The following is an 18,221-nucleotide window of genomic DNA, read 5'->3' as shown; positions in this document are numbered from 1 at the left end:
GTTGAATGTTGAAGGTTATGCCACAATATACACACAGAGCCCCTTGGCAGATTGACTGGTTCTAGGTGTTTAAGGAAATGTCTATCCGATTATTAGCCTAACTAAGCTAACTGAGCAGAGACTTCAGTAGCCACACACAGCAAGGAGTATCTAATTTACAGAGTTATTTCAAAAAAGTCACTAAACAAACAACAACAAATAGCAACACCAAACTCTGGGGAAGCAGTAGAATCCAATATCCAGAGTTGCCAAATTATATTATTTAAAGTTACCAGTTAAAAAAAAAATATGTATGACATGCAAAGAAACAAAGTTTGGACATACACAGGGAAAAAATCCAATCAATAAAAATATTTCCTAAGGAAGACCAAATGTTGGACATAACAGAAAAAATTTTATATAACCCATTTTTAAATGTTCAAAAAACTTAAGGAAGCTATATTTGAAGAACTAAAGATAAGTAAGAAAAGATGCCTCCAACAAATACAGAATATCAGTAAAGAAAAATTATTTTAAAAGAACCAAAAAGAAATTCAGATTGAAAAGTACAATAACTGATTAAAAATTCACAAGAGGAGTTCAACAGAAGAGATGCGCTAACAGAGGAAAGAATCAGCGAATGTAAAGAGAGACCAATTGAGACTCTTCAGCCTGCGGAAAAGAAAGAATAAAGAAAAATGAACAGATACTCAGAGACATATAGGAAACTATCAAGGATGCCAACATAGGCATAATGAGAGTCACTCATGAAAATTCCATTTACAATATTATCAAAAAGAATAAAATATTTAGGAATGAATTTAACAAAAGAAGTGCAAGTTTTGTACAATGAAAACTACAAAACATCACTGAGGGAAATTAAAGAACACCTTAAAAAAACGGAAAGACATCCCATATACATGGATTGGAAAAATTTATATTAAGATGGCAGTACTCCCCAAATTGATCTATAAATTCAATGCAAGCCCTCTGAAAATCCCGAAGTCCTTTCTGGCAGAAATTGACAAATTGATTCTAAAATACATATGGAAATTATAAGAAACTCAGAACAGCCAAAATAATGTTAAAAAAGAATGAAGCTGGAGGACTCACACTTCCCAATGCCAAAACTTCATACAAAACAATTGTAATCAAGACAGCACAGTATTTCGTGAGGGTAGATATATACATAAGGGAAATCAAACTGAGTCCAGAAATAAAGACACACAGCTACACACAGCCAACTGATTTTGAACAAGGATACCAAGACCATTCAATTGGGAAAAGAATTGTCCTTTCACCAAATTGTGCTAGGATAAATAGATGCTAACAAGCAAAAGAACGAAGATGGACCTCTTCTTCACACCATACACTAAAATTAAGTCAAAATAGATTCATGACCTAAAATATGAGAGCTAAAATCTTACAACTCTTTGAAGAAAATATAGTGGTATATCTTCATGACCTTTGATTGGGCAATAGGCTTTTTAGAATACAACACCAAAAGTATGACAAACAAAAGAAAAAACAGACAAACTGGATTCCATTGAAATTAAGTATTTTATAAAGAATATTATCAAGGAAGTACAAAGACAACCTACTGAAATGGAGAAAGTGATTCTTAACCATATATCTAGTAAGGGTTTGACATTCAAAATATAAAAAGAAATCTTATACCTCAACAAATAAGACAGACAACCTAATTTAAAAATGTACAAAGGACTTGAATAGACTTTTCTCCAAAGAAGATACACAAATAGCCAAGAAGTATATGTAAAGATTCTTAACACCATTAGTCATTAGGGAAATGGAAATCAAATCCACAAGGAGATAACACTTTATATCCACTAGAATGACTATAATAAAAAAAACAATAAAAATAAGTGTTGGCAAGGATTGGAGAAATTGGAACCCTCACACATTGCTAGTGGGAAGTAAAATATTGCCGCTACTTTGGAAAATAGTTTAACAGTATCTTGAAAGACTAAACAAAGAGTTATGACATGGCCATCAATTCCTTACCTAGGTATACACACAAGAGAAGTGAAAACCTATGGTCACACAAGAACTTGAACATAAATGTTCACAGGAGCATTATTCATAATAGCCAAAAAGTAGAAATAACCCAAATGGCCATCAAATGATGAATGGATAAATATGGTATATCTATACCATAAAAAGGAATCAAGTTCTGATACATGCTACAACATAGATGAATCTTGAAAACATTATGCTAAGTGAAAGAAGTCAGACACACAAATGTCACATATTTTATGATATCACTTAAATAAAATGTATAGGATAGGTATGTCCACAGAGACAAAAAGCATATTAGGTTCCCTGTGGCTGAGAGGAGGGGAGAATGAAAATGACCACTTAATAGACAAGGGTTTCCTTTTTTGGAATAATGAAAATGCATTGGAACTATATAGAGGTGATGGTTGCACAACAGTGTAAATGTACTAAATGCCAATGACCTGTACACTGTAAAATGGTTAATTTTATATTATGTGGATTTCAGTGGCTGAGGAAGAGAGGAATGAGGAGTAATTGTTTAATAAATACAGGGTTTCTTTCTGAGCTGATGAAAATGTTGGAATTTGATAGTGGTGACGTATGCACAACCTTGTGAATATATTAAAAACTACTTAATTGCAAACACTGAAGGGGAAATTTTACAGCATGTGAATTTACCTCAATAAATAAATATGCCAAAATAGTTGTAATTGGTATACCTCATGGGACCACTGTAAAACCTTTATTAACTCAAAATCTGTCATATGTAGACTGCATTTGTAATATCTTTTAGTGTATTTGAGAAGCATACATTTAATATTAATATAGTTAATTTTTATAAAATAAGCAAAAATGTTATAAGTATCTTTAATTAGATGAACTTTCAGAAATAATTATAAAGCAATTATAGCCAACAGAGTTAAACCTGGACAAATCTAACTATGGAATCAACTTTAATCCAATCCTGTAGAATGAAAAGAGCCATAGGAGACTGGGATTAATGGAGAACATTTAGCTTTTGGGGTAAAACTGATAAAATTTAAACAAATGCTTATTATTTTCCTCTATTTCTAGAAAGAAATTTAATTACCTGGAAAATTTGATGATCCTACTATTTTCACCGAATCTTGGGACAAACGAAAGGCTCGTGGTATTCTAACCAAATATCCAACTGTCAGAAACAAAAAGAAAAGAAATGATCAACATTTTGCCTCACGGAGAAATTCCAAGAGATTAAGGCCTTGTTTGAAAGGGAGAACAATAAATCCATCTCCTCTAACATCGGATGTCTGAGCTCCAACTCTACTCCCTTTCTTATGTTCCAATTAAATTAATTTACCTACTGCTTCTCAGACTCTCCCTATTATATTTTACCTCTGGCTCTTTATACATCCACATATATTCTCACCTTTAAAAGTCCAAATCCCCCACCTTTCAAGACTCAAATCAGAAGTCTCTCCTCCATCAAATCTGTTTCTCCCTTTCCTTCATTAACTGCCATAATACATCATTAGCACCTCTCTTAGGACACTCATTCTCCACTGTATTATAGCTATTTATAAAAAAAAAAAATCATTTTCCTTGAGAGGATGAGTCCCATTGATAGAAGAATCTGCATTTATCATCTTTTCAAGAATCAGTACCAAGCACAATCAATACCATGCACATAGTAAATATTAAATAGTAATTGTTGAATATAATCTGACTTCAGTCTCTGTTGGATGCACAATTGTAATGGGCAAAATAGTGTGCACAGAACAATGGGAGGACCAATATAAAAATGCAATAAACGTATTATACCCAAATAACTTGTAACAGACAGGTAGTCAAGTGCAAAGAAAAGAGTATGGGATTAAAGTCAGAAAACTTGAGTTTAAGTCCTAACTCTGTTACTTACTGATATGGGAAAGATCCCTTTAAACTTTAGAAGCTTCAGGTTTCTCATCTGAAAAATGTCGCTAATAATTCCAGCCTTACAAAGTTATTACAGGGCATGAATGAAATATTGCATAAACTGTAAAATGCTATAAAACATTATTTACTATTCATAGCTGACAATTCAAGATATTGCCTGTTTGTTGTACGAGTAGACCCTGAAGGATATGATCTTATTGGAACAAAAAATAGTCTAGAATAATTAAAAAGTGAAAACACATTTCACAGTACTTAAAACTAGACAATGAAAATGTTCAAGAAGCATTCTGCTACTACAGGGCAATTAAAGGGGCACATTAGGTATTCTAGTATTTATAAAGAAGAATAGCCTTGTATTCCTGAAGCCTGATTTCCAGCATATTCAGGCATATTTTGTAATCTGCAATCCTTCTCTCCTTTCTCCTCCTTATACCCTTCTTACCTCTCCCAGTCCTTCTACATTAATACTTTTAGGGGACTTCTTTTCTCATTCCTACTTATTTAAACTAAACATATCCTTTTTAAAATTTGTATTTGTCAATTGGGAGATATTTGTTTTTAAAAATGTCTAAAATCTAAACACAAATTATACAGTCAAAACCTTTCGAGTTCAACTCTTAACTTCTATCTTCAGTGTATTTTATTCAGTATCTTGAATACATTTTGAAAATAAGGTGGAAAGTATTTCAGTTTTCTGGATACAAGAAGAAAACAGGGTTAGCAAAATGTCAAAACTAACATCCCAGAATTTCTTGCAGTTTATAGCCTTAACCAATAGATGGAGCTACACTATCACTGATGATTTCAAAGTAGTTTACTAATTTTGAAATATGAAATATAAACACAATACATCATTACATCAGCTGTAATAGTAAGGAATCAACAAAGTTATACTGAAATACAGAGCTAGCAAATGACCCATGAATTGAATTAGAAAATTTATTAACAACCAATTCACTGTAAAACTTCAAATGTGGATGTTTTAATGACTTCTATCTATATTATTAACTTCCCAGTCATTTGCTTCCCTATACAATTGTAGAGTTCCTTTGTACAACTTACTTAAAAAACCCTCTCTTTAGGCGTATGAGAATATAGTGTATCCTTATGCAAACACTCGACTGGAAAAAAAAACTCTCGAGCAGTGATTCTCAAAATGTGGTCCCTAAGTCTGCAGCAACAGCAACACCTGTGGAATCTACGAGAAATGTAATCCCTACAGCTCAACCCCACACGTATGGAATGTGAAACTCGGGGTGGGGTGGAGCCCCACTCTTCCAGATTTTAACAAATGAGGCAGGTGATTTTGACCTAAACTCAAGTTTGAATACCATTTCTTGGGTCTAGAAGAGCTTTGCAAAGAGTATACGATCCAGTGTTTCAAATGGCAAAGCTTTGTAAATGTGATGGCATGTGTTTATGCAGACTTGAAGATGCTTTCACAAGTGCATGTGTAAGGTGGACCATTTGCAGCACCAGACAGCACAAACGCTTAGAATGTTTCAGGTTGGTTCGTAAGATCCACTATTGAATACACACGTGTTGAACACAGATGAGGAGGAAAAGGGAGGAAAAGCACTACTGTTTTATTTTGGCGGGAGGGGAGGGGTGGTGTGAGGGGACAGGGAGTGAGAAAACACTGATAAACACAACACGTGACAAGTACTTAAACGTTACCAGGAAAACCAGTCCTACAATCTGAACAAATAAAAGGTTGTTTCTAAGTTGGAGCTCCAGGCAACAGATGCTGGAGGAGACCCCTCCCTTCCTTCGGAGGAGGAGCCCTCCCAGCAGCTGCGGCGACGACGTCTCACCTGACGGGGGCGCACGCACAAGCACAGCGGAGAGAAAGAAGAGGACAGCGGCACGGGAGAGGCGGGGGCCGGCGTTTCGGGCCTGCCTCCAGCCCCGCCGCGCCCGGCCAGGGGCCGAGGCCTCCATCCACACGCCGCCGCCTGCCGACCTTCAGCGCAGAAGACCGTTATGCGACGCGCGCCCACCCAACCCTGGGCCTCGCGCCCAGCGAGAGTTGGCGAGCGGAGGCGCACCGGAAGGCCAGGCCTCACTTCCGACGGGGCTGGGTCAGAGGCCGTCGGCTGCGGAACGATGCTGCGGCAGACCGGAAGGGCAGGCCGCACTTCCTTCGGACCCGTGGTCAGGGGTCGTGGGTCTGAGGGTGGGTGCAGCCAAGGCGCATGTGCGCTGACTAAAAGGCAGTGAGTCCAGTTGCTAGAGGGATCTCCCAGGCCGTGCCGAACGTTGACCAAGCTGGGTGGTGGACGACACAGCCGATTTGGGAATCCCTGAGGGGATAAGAGACCTGTTGAACATTCTCATGCCGACGTTGGAACCTTGGGCTCCAGAGCCGTTCTGTGCGTGTTCCTGGGCAGAGGGAAGGCCCCTTTTATCAGCTGGAGTTGTAGACTATGTGTTTCAGCTAACTCTGAACGACAGGTATTCCTTGTAGTGAGAATTAAATGAGTTAATACACATACAACCTTTAGAGGAGGGCCAGGAACTTGTAATTTCTGCTATTAATACTTTATCGATTTATGGAACTTAATTTTATGAGCTAAATGGAACGCACAGGTAGTGGGAATAAAATATAAAGTGTTTGGCCCCAGTAAGAAACTTGATGGGAAAAAAAACAGGAAATGACCTTAGGTGAAATTGACTTTGCACCTCTCAGCCTGGAGTATAATCTTTTATCACCTAAATTCAGAAGGATATATAAAACCACCTATCAGCCCAAGAAGTTATTCATTGATAACCAGTACTTGTTTTGGGGAGCTTGAAAGAGAATCATGACTCTATATATTCTGCATCTTAAAAGATTTATTTAACGGGACCAAACCTACAATAGAAATAAATCTTGAGCAACTTGTGCAAATACCTTGGAAAATGAAATTTGAGCAACTGAAGACAGACTGTCTAATAATGTGCATTTTCATCCTTAATATGAAGGAGTGATCCTGGGTGAGCTAAAAACCCACACTAGATAAAAGAGGCTCTAGATAAGGGATTTCAACTTGAGAACTTGACCACAAAAGCCAGCCTCCCCATATGTTGGTAGTCTCTCAAAATTTTAATGTCTTTAGGTGTTGCGAAGATATTCTGGTTGCATCACAGATAATGCCAGTCCTTGTTCTGTTAGAGTTGGCCTGGTTTACATATTATGTGCCTGGCTCTTGAAAGCTAAGATCTTGTCCATTTTGCCACCATTGTAACCTAAAATCTTAGGATACTTCTTGGCACATAGTATGCATTCATGTAGGCAAAATTTTTAAAAGACCATCATGTGGAAAGAAAAAAGAGGCTCTTTCTGGTCCAGTACCAGGGTGGAGACATTACTTAAGGACTTTATAAATATCCTACCCACGAGTCTTTGTTTTTTAATACCCCAGAAAATGTAAATGATTTCTGCATATCCCTTGAGTTTGCTGGATATATTTATGCATGTGTTGTTTTGTAAACTGTATATAGTACAGTTTATTTTGCTCAATAGATTCACTTCTCAAGAAATTCTTTCTGGTCTATATGAAGTTCCTGAGATCACTTGTTTAGTCATGTTTTAATGAAGAAAAACTTGAATAATTTGGATCCAGAGAGACTTTTGGTCAATGTCTTGCAGTTCCTTTGAGCAGTTCAAGTAAATGTACACTTTACTGAATAAAGCCCAATTCAGTCACTATCTTTGTCTAGGTTTAACTCCATGTTAAAAACTTTCAATTTTTATAACGAAACGAACATTTGACTCTGGACTTAGATTAACAATGGTGCTAGTGTACAACAGTGGGGGAGCTGTTCAAGCCGTGCTAAATCATACAGTCTGCTTTCTGGCATCAAGGGTTTGCTTCAGTTCATCAGTCCCTCCTGCCTTTTTTTAATGTATTCAACCTGGGAATAGGGCTGTTTGCTCAAAGTCAGAAAGAAAATAGGTAGGTCTTTCATCCAAGAGTTTGTCTAGTTTTTTACATTTGCTGCAGTAGGTACAGTGTGGACATTTGCCCCAGATTCTAATATCTGAAATTCCTGTGGTAGTACCTTTATTACAAGACCAAATTATCTAGTTGAAATAGGCTTTTAAATGAACTGGTATGTGAATTATTTGAATGAAATCTTATTATTCATGTGGGCTGAAAGCTGATGTCCTACATTTGTTTTCCGAAATGAGTTTAATACCTTCATTACTCTTATGGTGATGTTAAAGGATAGGGATAATTTAGGGAATGTAAAAGATGAACCTGTACTTTGACAATAAGTTGCTAATTATTGCCCTAAAAAAATTAGATTGCCGAATATAACCATCATATAATACATATTCATTTTTTACACTTTATATGTTATAATTTATATATTATACCTCTTTAGGTAAAAAATGTAGTCACTTATATGACATTGTCACTGATTAGTTACTTTATTTATACTTCTTGCTGGATATCATTTTACCCATAAAATATTAATTTAAGACAAAATTTAAAAAAGAATAATAAATTAACAAAGCTTTCCTGAGCATTCGAGAAGAAGGTATCATGGAAACACTAACAAGGCAATTTTTGTTTTTCCTAAGAATTAAATTATGATGTATAGAATACATAGTTCAATATGTTCTAGCTGTTACCAAGCAACAATGAACTCTGCTTTTTATACCCCACTGCTGCCCAAATTCCTTTACTATCCTATTATTCCTTTGATGGAGAAGAAAATATTTTTCTTAAAAAGAAATGAGGGAAAAAACTATTCTACAGACATGTAGAAAGCTGAATCAGTCTCTGTGGTAGATTAAAAACTGATCTTCAATTATTGGAAATACAATATTATATAAAGTTAAGAAGAAAGTCATCAGAAGCAATTAATTTACAATCATCAAAAATTTATAGGAAGAAACGCCACAGATAATGGATTCACAGTGTAGGCCTGGACAGCTCAGTATCCCCAAAGAATACATCTACTCACCAAAGAAGGCTATTGAGAAAATGGACTATCCACACTATTGTGATCTCCTACGAAAAATGAATATGCCTTTTGTGAAAGGAGTTGAGGACAGACATGACTATGGCAGATTTGAAAAGAAATGCAATCCTACTTTTCTTAAATTTCATCCTTATCCCCCTTCAGTTCTGCCAGACTATCATTTACACTATCCTTATCCTCCGCCTTATGGGCCAGATTATTCATTGTTTCCACTTCGGGATGATGTGCCCTTGAGCGATCCCTGTTCAGGGTTTTTGAGCCCTGGTGGTGATGCTGATTTAAAGCCTGGTATTGGCAGAACCATACCAAACCTTGTCAGTTTTAATGATGTGAAACCTCAATTTCGAGTTCCCAGACCAGACACAGGGTTTAATACAGCAATCAAAAGGGAAAAAGTCCTGTTTGAAGAACTACAACAAGACAAGAGATGGAATTCCAGGGCAGTACCAGACATTTCCATAAAGGCGAGACTTGGAGGTAATTAAAATAACGTGGACGTTTTTTAAAGCATTCAAGAGAGGGAGAAAGTCATGATATAAGATTCAGTATTTTTAGCAGTTAATGTTAACATAAAATTGTAAAGGACTGAATAATGAATTTTTTAAATTACAAAATATAAAATACAAGTTACTATAAAATAGTAAAAATGATAAAAAGACTGTTAATAAACCTATTTGTAATGCAATATTTGGTTTTTAAAAAGTATGTTCATTAGTGTGTGACCAAAACAAAGTTTATATCAGATCATTTAATCTAGAACTGTGTATAATCTAATTTTACCACAAATTGATGTGTTAATTTGATAATGGTGTATAGTATTCCTCCCTACCTGTCTTTCACCCTTTAAAATATGTCTGTTAATAGTAATGAGAAAGTTAAGTTACAGAGGCTGAAATGAAATGGGAAAATAGAATAACGTATACCCTTGAGTCTAGTAAGAGCAAGAGCTGAAGAGAAGCAACCTGCAAAAAAAGCCTACCACATTGCTGGAGACAGGATCGATGACCTCTCACTTATATCTGGACTATAGGGTTTCTCTGTGAGAACTATCAGAGAGTGACATGTGGCCCAGGAGTGGTGAGAAAGCACTTTCAAAGGAAAATCACAGAGAATAGTTCCTGTATGGAAGTGTGTCTGGCAGACAGAGAATGAAAAGAGAGTAAAATCTTTGAGCATGTGAAAGGAAAAGACCAAATGTAGCCAGAGGTGCCAGGCTTGTTCTAGTTCCAGTGACTGCACCATCCTTCCACAGCTCTTCTTCAGCACTCAGCCATAGACCAGAAGCTTAAGGAGCCAGTATGTAGAGGAGCAGTGAGGCTACAAGTTGAAGCAATAGGGATTCCTGGTTCCTGCCACTCCTCGATGGGGATTGGTCATAGACACTGAAGACCAGGAATAGGGTAAGAATAAGGAAACGGTAATAGAAATGAAAAGGCCTAGAGGATAACTCTCCCCAGCTACGTTCTCCTTTCTGAGGATCCCACTTTTGAGCCAGAGGGAGGAATTTGGAGAGGCATAGGCATAGAATAAGAGTTAAGATGTTAATTTGCTCCTAGCTCTACTCTTAGCAAGTAGGTTTAGGGAAACTCCTGAATTAGGTATGGAATTTTCATATAAAGAGTGTAAATGAAGCCCAGAAACCTATTTTAAGCAATGAGGATTTTATAATTTGTTGAAAATATGAAGGAAATTATGGTCATACTGTGAATCAAATATACTTGTATTTTCAAATAGAAATACTGTCTTAGGAGCTAAAAATGTTTGATTTGGGCATTGGAGGAATTGTTAAGTTCAGGTCCTCTCACAGAAATAAGTATATTTCATTAACTGTGAACTAGTAACTATTTTTTTTTTCTTTTCTGGTCTGTCAGGAAAGGAGCTGGAAAATCTTTTGCTAATGTTCCAGTGTATAATAGTATTCATTGTCAGGAATTCTTAAAAACACTTGAAGTCATTTTTCATAGTAGTCCCATTTTAGGCAAGAATCCCACCTTGCTTGTAAGCAGAGAAACCCAGCCTAGATTCAAACTTTCTTGCCTCTCTTTCATGGTATAATTTTAAAGACAACATTGTTGGTTTGTTGTTGTAAGTTATTATAAAATTGGACTCTTCATTATTTCAACAAATTATTTATCCATTGAGGAAATGGTTTATTAAAGCTAACATAGGGCTAAAATAAGGTTAACATTCTTTGCACCAACAATTCAGAAGCAACATAGAGCTCATCCAGCCTGTATATTTCACTGACAGAATCAGTACAATAGAGGAGTTTGGAAGATAGGGTCTAGGGTCATATTGTCTGGGTTCGAATACTAGCGAAAAAGTTCACTTGCTCTATGACTCTGGGCAAGTTACTTAATCTCTTTATACCTGAATATCCTTCTTTGTAAAATTCACATAATAGCACAGGTTAGTAGCGAGGGTCACTTGATATAATTCATGTAAAAGTGTCTGACATAAAAGAGCCAATAAAGGTTAAATATTAGATCAAAGTCCACAATTCTCTGTTCCTTCATACATGGATTAGGAATAATAGTACTTCTCATAAAGTTAAAAATTAAATGACTTAAGACGTGTAAAATGCTTAGCAAAGCACCTGGAACCTGGTAAAGCAATTAATAATAGCTATTATTATTAGCTATTAAGGATTTCAAGGATAGTCCTGGTGTTTGTAGGATTGAGTTCGATAACATTTGTCCTAGATTTTCAATGACTTTATGGATACTGGAAGTAATCATTAATTATAAATAAATACTTTCAGTTGTTAGCAAACATAAATACACATCATTTTCAGTACATACTGATAAAAGACATCTTCTCAGAATTAATTATATCACACACCAGTATATTTCTGAATGGACTTTTGCAAACATCAAATAAGATTATAAAATTTTATATTATTGAATTCTTATCCCATTCCAACCTTATCTAGCCCCTCATGGAGCATTTCCTTTTTTTCTTCCTAGTTGCTTCTTTTTCTCATCTACGAATCAGCTATTCTAAAAGTATCCTAATTACATTCAAACCCTTTATTGGACCCTTTGCCTCTTATTTCAGCAGATGATCCTGTTTTCCTTTTCACAGACAAAACAGTTTGTCTATTGTCACCACCTCCATTATTTATACCTCTTTATATGTCTTCCTGTCTTAGAGGAAACACTAACTCTTGCTTTCAAGATTACTAGTAAATCTTGCTCTTGCCTATCTCTCTTCCCACTTTGCTTCACTGGCTGTTGCCTCTGGCTTATATCATCAGTATTTTCATAGCTAGGCTTCCTCCACTTTGTGTACTGTCTACAAATAGGCTACATTCTGAAAAGAATCCTTCCTTTGATTCCAGTTCTCCACTCAAGTAACTGCTTTCTGTTTGTCCTCTACCCTTCCTGGATAGAAATATCTAACATGTTAAAATCCAGCTTTCATCCTTATTGCACTACAGAATGTGTTCACAAAAAACCCTAATAGTACTTAACCTCTCTGTAGCAGAGACCCTGACTCCTTTTCCTTCCGCGATAGACATCTTGATCCTCTTATACATTTCTTATTAATTCAAAGATTCTGTTCATGTTCCCTCGGTTTTTCACCTAAATTCTTCCTAAATTGAATCATGGGCTCTTTCTTTTTTCAAGATAACTTACGTCTTCCCAGACTTCCACCACCAAATGGTTAGAAGAGCAAGAGTAAGCCTTGAATTCAGATTCACTGGCTACAAGTTCATTGGTCATGCCACTAGACCACAGCCTCAGAAAATTCATTGATGTTTATGGGGTTCACATCAAGGTGGAAAGAGGAGAATTTAGAAAGATGGTGGCCAGTTTTCTGACATTAATCTGTAAGTTAAAAATTGCAGCATGGTTCTTCCTTAGTAGAGACATCATATTTTGATAGTGCCATAATTGAAAGAGCAGTCATCTATATGGTTTCACCCTAATTTCATGTAATTTTTTGTTGTTGTTTAGCAAATATATCATTGGTTTCATTGACTTGCAACACGTTATAAGGTGAGGGGATCGGAAAGAAGCATCCTAAGAGTAGGCAATAAACAGAATGCTCTAAATGTGCCATAAATGCTGACTTAAGTTCTTCCTAATGACTGCCTTCTGAAGTCTTAGTTGAGTAATTGAGTTCATAGTTTGATGAGTAACAATATTGTGGTATAAATAAAATGTTTTCAAATGTAATCATTTGTTTGAATATATTTATGCTATTATTGCAGTACCAGAACACCCAGATAGGAGTATCAAATTATTTATCTTTAATCTCTCATATATGGGTCGTATACTTTAGAAATTGTTAAATATTTAAACCAAAACATGGTTCCATCCACAGTTATTTTTAGACTCTTATAATCAGTGATCTGGGATCAAAATCCTTAAACCCAAGGATATTTCACACTTGCTAGCTGAGTGAACTTAGAAAAGTTATTTAATACATTTGAACTCAGTTTGCTCATTTGTGAAACAGTGGCTGGTGAATTAGGTCATTCTCTAGTGTTCTTTCCTATTCTAAAATTCGGTGACTGTAATCTTCAAAAATTTCTGTAACTGAAATATGCTTGCAGATGGCAGTATAGTCTACATTTTATGTCAAGACTATAATATAAGGCAGTCCCTTCAACTTGTTTTCAGATATTTCCCCAATAATTTATTCTTAGTTACATTCTTTAGGGAAGATTAGAGAACTATGATTTACCCACAGTAACATGAGTGTAGCTGAATCCTAAGCATGGAAGCTAATGAGAGCTAAATCTCATTCTGTTTGAACCATGAAGTATTCTAGAAATAATGATATATCTTCCCAGTTGACAACACTTAAGAAATTATTGCATCAGTCCAGGAAATAAATTTAGAATATGATTTGTAAGTAGATCCTGTCAAAATGGTGGACTAAGCAGACACAGTAGGGCTTACTCCACCACAATTCAAATACATAGAAGAGCTAGATTAAATAGAACTTAAAATTATTATTGCAAGGTGGAGTTTGAAAGGAAGGAAAAGTCACGGGTGTCAAAAGAAATATTTCAAAAGCAGAGTGATAAACCAGAAAAAGTATAGCTACTTCAAAGTAATTCAGAAGCTGATACATTTCCTGAATAAATCCCAAGGTTACAAATGTGCAACCAGGTTAGAGAATAATCAGTCCAGATCAGGGCAGAAGGATGGATCATTACAGAAGTGATGCCTCCAAGAACAAAATGAAATAAATAGCTAACTTGATGACTTACAAACATTCTCTCAGGAGATTCATGTTTCTGGTGAAGACTGGATAAATCATTGATAGAAACTTAGAACTAAAGAAAGTAAAAAATTATTAACTCTGGGGAAAATAAGAAACTTCATGAAAGACAATAAATCAAGAATATTACATGGCTTAGCTAAGAATAGTAGCTTCATAGTGATCATAAAACAAAACTTGTAGTATATTTTAACCTACAGTTTTAACATAAGTACTTTGTCACAGTGGGGGTGATGAAGTAGGAAAAGAGGGAAACATGTAAGAATGCTAAATCCTCATTCGACCATTGCTACTCAGAGTCTTTGGATCACTAATCTTTTTTTATTGACCCATGGTGAGATAAGACTCTTACACCAAAATATAGGTCAAAGCTATGAGAAAGCTTTGCTACCAAAGAAAGAAAGAAAAACAGGTAGTAAAACTAAAAACTGTGTTTGAGAAAGCTCTTTATCATGCTGAGAAATGATACACTAATTAAATTAAAATGGACCAACTTCTCCAAAAGATTAAGATTGATACACTTCATTTTAAAAAAAAAATAACTGTTTTACAAGACAGAAAGGTTGTGAATACAAAGAAAGGTTGAAAGTAAAAGAATAGAAAAAAATGTCCATAGAAAGCATAACTAAAGTTGATGTTGCCTACTAACACCAGACAAAGTAAATTGTTGACCAAGAAACTCCACTGAAGATAAAGAGGCATATTTCATAATGAAATAAAGATTTATCCACCAGGAAAATACAACAATCTCAAATCTGTATTTACTCAGTAACATTGCTTCAAAATATGACAGGAAAAAACTTGTTAATAAAAGGAGAACTAAACATCTAAAGAGAGCCTTCAAATGAGTCTTTCAAAGCTGATAGAAGCAGCAGAAAAAAAAAATCAGGATTATTAAAAATATGAACAACACAATTAACAAACAATTTCCAAATTGGAAGTAAATTCAAAATACATTTCTAAATGATTAGGAAATTTACAACCACCTGGAAAATAAACAATCTTTAATCTTTAATTGATATAACCAATAGATTAAAAAAGGAATCACAACAAAGTGTAAGGGATTACATTGCCCAATTTGAAAACATTCTAAAGCTACAGTAAGAAGACAGTGTAGTATTACAGAAGAGTAGATATATAGATGAAAGGGAAGGACTAGAGAACCCAAATACAAGCTCTTACATATATAGCCAATTGATTTTTAACAGTCAAGTTCATTAAGATATATACATACCATAAAATTCACCAGTTTCAAGTGTACAGTTCTATGGCTTTCAGTATATCTAGAGTTGTGCAACCATCAAAATGATCTAATTTGAGAATATTTTCATCACACATCTCCCCCAAAAAAACCCATTCCCATTAACAGTTATCCCGCATTCCTGCCTAGGCAACCACTAGAATATATATATGTATATACGCCTGTTCTGTATGTTTCACGTAAAAGAAATCCTATGGTAAGTTGTCTTTTGTAAGTGTCTCTTTTCACTTAGCATAATGTTTTCAAGAGTCATCCATGCTATAACGTGTACGTACTGTATTCCTTTGTATGGCTGAATAATATTCCATTCTATGCATATGCCACCTTTTGTTTATCCATTCATCAGTTAATGGACATTAGGATTATTTCACTTTGGGCTATTATGAACAATGCTTGTATGAACATTGGTGTTCAGGTTTTTGGTGAGCATATATTTTTGTTTCTCTTGAGTGTATACCTAAGAGAGGAATTTCTGGGTCACTTGGTAATTCTATGTTTAACAATTTTAGAAGCAGCCAAACTGTTTTCCAAAGTGGCTGTGTCATACATTCTGACCACGAAAGTGTGAGGATCCTAATTTCTTCACATACCCATCAACACTTGCTGTTGTCTTTGTTTATTATAGCCATCCTAATGGATGTGATATGGTGTCTAAACTGTGATTTTGATCTGCATATTCCTATGACTAAAAATGCTGAGCAACCTTTTATGTGCTTTGTTTGCTGTTTATCTTTTTTGGAAAAATGTGTATTCACATCCTATGCCTATTTTAAAATCAGGTTAATTGTCATTTATTTGAAAGTGTTCTTTATATAGTCTAGATATGTTTCTTATCATATATATGACTTACAAATATTTTCCCCATTCTTTGGGATGTCTTTTTACTTCCTTCTGTCTTTAAAATACAGAAGATTTTCATTTTGATGATATCAAATTTATCTGTTATTTCTTTTGTTTTTGTACTTTTGGTGTTGTATCTTAGAAACCATTGCCTCATCCAAGGTAAAAAGATATAGTCCAATATTTACTTCTAGGAGTTTTATAGTTTTTAGATCTTACATTTAGATCTATGATCAATTTTTGGTTCATTTTTGTGTACAGTGTGAAGAAGAGGTCCAGTTTCATTCTTTTGTATGTGGATGTCTAATTGTCCTAGCATATTTGGAAAAGGGACTAGTATTTCTCCCAATGAATTGTCTTGACACTCTTATCAGAAATTATTTTACCATAAATGTAATGGTTCATTTATGGGCTTTCAATTCTATTCCATTAATCTATATGTTTATCCTCATTATTGCCACATTGTCTTGATTACTGTAACTTTGTGGTTAGTTTTGAGATAAATAAGTGTGAGTCCTCCAACTTCGTATATTTTAGTGATTATTTTGACTACTCCAGGTCCATGTGATTCCATGTGAATTTTAGGATCAGTTTGTCATTTCTGCAAAGAAAGCCAGCTGGGATTTTAATAGGATCTGAATATCTGGGAAGAAGTGCCGTCTTAACATTTTGTCTTCTGAATAATGAACATGGAACATCTTTCCATTTATTTAGATGTTTTTAAATTTCTTTCAGACATTATTTGTAATTCTCAGTGTACAGATTTGTATACTTTTGATAAATTTATTTCTAAGTATATTCTTTTATGCCATTGTAAATGTGATTGATTCTTTAATTTTATTAGATTGCTTTTTCCTGGTGTATAGAAACACAGTTGACTTTTGTATATTGATGTGTGCCCTACAACTTTAACTCATTGATTGATTCTAGTAGTTTTATACTGTATTCCTTAGAATTTTCTATCTATAAGATCATGTCAAATAGAAATATAGATATTTTTACTTCTTTCCTTCCAAACTGGACACTTTTTATGTGTCTTGCCTAATCCCCTTGACTAAAACTCCAGTATATTGTTAAATATATGTATAAAGAACAGACATCCTTTTTCTTATTCCTGATCTTGGGGATAAAGGTTATGATTATGAATGATGCTATCTACAGATATTTCATAGTGGTCAATTAATTTTTTACAAGGATGCCAAAGAAATTCAGATAGGAATGGATAGTCTTTTCAACAAATGGTATTGAGTCATTGGATATCTATATGCAAAACAATGAATTTAGACACTTACCTCATAATGTACACAATTAACTCAAAATGGATTATGACCCTAAATATTTACAGCTAAAACTGTAAAACTTATAAAGGAAAGCATCAAAGAAAATACCATTGACTTGGGCTTATCATATTGTGGTCATTTGGCATATCTAGGTGAAGCTTATATAGGAGTCAACAGTAGTCCCAAAAACCTTAATGAATACCCGGATCCCTAGCTGAGACTCTAAAAGTTTCACTCACTACGTTTATTCTTGAGAAACATAAATCCTTCAGAGAACTTCTATGCCAGCTAAGTCCCAAAACCCATAGGCAATAGCCTCTTCACGATCAACCAAGTGTCCCCTTTTCTTATAAAGTCAACACCCTTTATCAACATGAACAAGTTAGGGTGGTCACTGCTGAGACACACCTGAAGATCGGGAAAGTGATTAAACTAGAGGAAGGGGTAGAAACAGACAAGAAGGAATTTAACAAAGGATGATGAATACTGAATCTCTATGTAATTTTCTTTTTCTTGGTTGCTAGGGTATTGGAATAGCTAGAAGGAAAGAATTGAAATGATGGAACTGTAACTCATAGTATCCTTTGAAATTTGTTCTATAGCTACTTGTTAAATTGTAATTTGAAAGCTAACACCTTTTTGAATATATGTTATATTTCACATTAAGGAAATAACTGAAACTATGGTACTGTAACTCATAATAACTGGAAATTTCCTATGTA

At 34.9% G+C, this 18,221-nt stretch overlaps 2 protein-coding genes across 2 annotated transcripts in view; one reads left to right on the top strand and one right to left on the bottom strand.

The window, feature by feature from the left end:
- LOC119535080 (zona pellucida binding protein) overlaps nucleotides 1–5,904 on the bottom strand; it is a 167,879-nt gene extending 161,975 nt beyond the window's left edge. Inside the window, exons 1-2 of the mRNA XM_037837598.1 lie at nucleotides 5,724–5,904; nucleotides 3,086–3,166 (exon numbers count right to left, since the gene is read on the bottom strand). Coding sequence (XP_037693526.1) covers nucleotides 3,086–3,166; nucleotides 5,724–5,850 — 208 coding nt within the window. The 5' untranslated portion in view covers nucleotides 5,851–5,904. The remainder of the gene's footprint in view (nucleotides 1–3,085; nucleotides 3,167–5,723) is intronic.
- Nucleotides 5,905–8,807: 2,903 nt separating this feature from the next.
- Nucleotides 8,808–18,221, top strand: part of SPATA48 (spermatogenesis associated 48) — a 76,959-nt gene continuing 67,545 nt past the window's right edge. The window contains exon 1 of the mRNA XM_037837809.1: nucleotides 8,808–9,360. Within this exon, the coding sequence (XP_037693737.1) occupies nucleotides 8,808–9,360 (553 nt within the window). The remainder of the gene's footprint in view (nucleotides 9,361–18,221) is intronic.

The sequence above is a fragment of the Choloepus didactylus genome, chromosome 5 (genome assembly GCF_015220235.1).
Source record: "Choloepus didactylus isolate mChoDid1 chromosome 5, mChoDid1.pri, whole genome shotgun sequence".
NCBI classification, from domain to species: Eukaryota; Metazoa; Chordata; class Mammalia; order Pilosa; family Megalonychidae; genus Choloepus; species Choloepus didactylus.
Note: the sequence above shows the minus strand (reverse complement) of the source record. Positions and strands in the feature narration are given on the sequence as shown.